The 2601-nt window shown below is 35.0% G+C and overlaps 1 protein-coding gene across 1 annotated transcript; it reads right to left on the reverse strand.

The window, feature by feature from the left end:
- Nucleotides 1-336: 336 nt before the first annotated feature.
- On the reverse strand, nt 337-2099 carry LOC107577637 (cellular retinoic acid-binding protein 2-like). Its single transcript, XM_016263690.1, has 5 exons — nt 2017-2099; nt 1851-1882; nt 1558-1736; nt 1152-1268; nt 337-725 (listed from the first exon to the last, which is right to left on the reverse strand). The coding sequence occupies exons 1-5, from the start codon at nt 2097-2099 to the stop codon at nt 675-677; spliced, it is 462 nt and encodes a 153-aa protein (XP_016119176.1). The 3' UTR covers nt 337-674.
- Nucleotides 2100-2601: the final 502 nt, after the last annotated feature.

Genomic DNA, 2601 nt, shown 5'->3' on the forward strand with positions numbered 1-2601 from the left:
ATGGGAGAGAGAGCAGAGGGAATATAACCTTAAAAACATGAAATTCTTTTTCTTTTCTAACATTTGCTCACTCTTTCCATACCCCTCCCTCATTCCCTCATATTACTCTTTGGCAGGAAATAATTCAACAACTGATGTACACTCATAACATACAAATTTATAGTGTTGTTCAAAACACTGTAAGTGGTTGGATCAGGAGACAGAAAGCAAGAACAGATAAAAAGAGCACTTTGAAGAAAAGTAATGAGGCAGAAAATAAGTGTAAAAGTGCAACCAAGGACATTTCTAAATCCAGGCAAGAAGAAAACAGTGAATTAGTCATGAGATTTTTTGGGGGTTTTATGTATAAAGGTTTATTGCCAAAAACATTTTTGATTGATAAGACACATTGTGGCATGTACATGAAACTGCAACATAAAATGCACAAACACCAATAATAAATACACTTCTCAGCTAATGCACCAAAAAGAACAATGCAAACTCGCTACCATCTTTATACAAGTACCACCTCTGACCCTTCAAACATCTCTCCTTCTCTGGCACACAAACTTAGCACATGTCAAACATAAAAAACGTGGAAGGAACAGGCTTACACAATGATAAACTAGCATTTTAGCATATTGCGGACATGGTTGAGATGGAATGGAATAAATTAACTGAAATCTAAGGATCCTTCAGTCTCGTTCATACACACGGGTGCAGACGACATCTCCGGCTCTCATGTTCTGGAAGATAAACATCAGAGATGTTAAGAAACCACCATCCAACTGCTTGAACAATTTAAGATCCTTACCCGACGGGCTTAAACATAACAAAAGATATTGGATCTTGTTCTCTGAATTCAAAGAATGCTCTTTTTAATTTCCAACCATGCAACACTGATTTAACTAACTGAAAGTTTCAAAATATCAAGAACAAAAAAACACAGACATTGAGGAGCCTGTTTATTGTAAGTGGCTTAAATGGGAAGAGTGTAACTTCTATAATAATGTGAACTATAATGGTGAGGAGTGAACAACAATCTATTATTGTAAGGTGTTGAGCTTTTAAGATGCTAATTATAGTAGGCTGGTAGTAATCAATATTATATGCTAGTGGCATAATTCAGTTGAAAATATTAACGTTATTTTTCAAATAAGTGGTGCACTTACGAGAATCATCTGGCCATCATTGGTCAGTTCACGTGTCCATGATGTCTCAGGCCCCTCCCCCTTCTGCAGCGTCTGCTCACAAGTGATTTTACGGTCTGTCTCCCATTTTGGAAAACTCTGACGAGAAATTGTTAGAAAAGGGCAAAAAGCAGAGATATTAATTTAAAACATCTTTAAAGGGTCTCAAAGTTTGTTGAAAACATACATCGTGTTTGTGCGTATAGATAAAAGTGAACTTCCCCATTAAATAAAGTTCGATATTAACATATAATATTTAGTATTAGAAAATATAAACAATAATAGATTGAATACATTGATATTTTCTAATAGTAAATCTTATGAAATATGATTTTGTGTAGCAGTTAACAGAGAGAAAAATATAATGTTCTGAGATGTGTGGCATTACTGTGCATGGGCGTCCATCCACTGTAGTCTCGTTGAAGGACTCGCCCACCGTGAAGGACACATAAGTGGTCCGCACACTAGTGGAGGTCTGAATGGAGAGACTTTCCCCCTGCTGTGTAATCTCAACAGCTGGTTTGGAAGCTGCTGCAACTGCAATCTTCCGCAAAAAGACATTTACGCCTGTAGAACAAACAAACAAACACACACACACACACAAATGTGCTAAGAAATTAAAAGGCCATTTATCATAATCAGAAATAAAATAATTTTTCTCTGGCCAATTTCCTGTCCAACCGTGTCCAATCTGCACTGGAATGTTGTACAGTCTAAACAGGGGTCAAAACAATTAAAATCAGGTACCCTGTTTTTAGTTAACACCAAGGAAATCTATATCTTTAAATACTGAGTCAAGACAGCGAATTCATTCTTGCTTTTATTTCATTTAGGGGCAACCGTGTACTTGGTGAACTCCCCTTTGAATGAATAATTGGGGTCGAGGGACGGTGTGTCTACAGAGCCAAAGGGCTGGCTGAGGGGCCCCATATAAGGGTTTGTGAGCCTAATCACAATCCCATGAGGAAGTGAAGCAGAACATTTTTCAGCTTTCCATTCATTGTGCTCATGGTCAAATGAGTCTCAATTTGACCTGAACAAAATATAATTTAAAAAAAAAATGAATGTCTGACATGCAGTCATGCACGGGTTTCTTTTGGTTTATAGTTCTCTTGTCAGATGATAACAAAATTGCTCATTTTATATTGTAAAACAAAATAGCATTATTGCTTATTTTATTTATTTTTTTAAAGAGGTAATAATAGAAAATATGTATACTAAATTACTTAGGCCTTTAATTTGATTTTTTTTTTCCCCTTCTTTTTTACAATTTAAAGGAAGTTACACTAGTAGGCTACATTTTTAAGCATCACAAAATATCAAAATAACTTGTAATTAATTTTAATTAAAAAAACATAAACCAATACGAATACAAAGGTCACATTTAAAAAAAAAGTTTTAATTATCTTAGATAAAACGTTTCTAATAATGA

Source organism: Sinocyclocheilus grahami, unplaced genomic scaffold (genome assembly GCF_001515645.1).
Source record: "Sinocyclocheilus grahami isolate Dianchi unplaced genomic scaffold, SAMN03320097.WGS_v1.1 scaffold6713.1, whole genome shotgun sequence".
NCBI classification, from domain to species: Eukaryota; Metazoa; Chordata; class Actinopteri; order Cypriniformes; family Cyprinidae; genus Sinocyclocheilus; species Sinocyclocheilus grahami.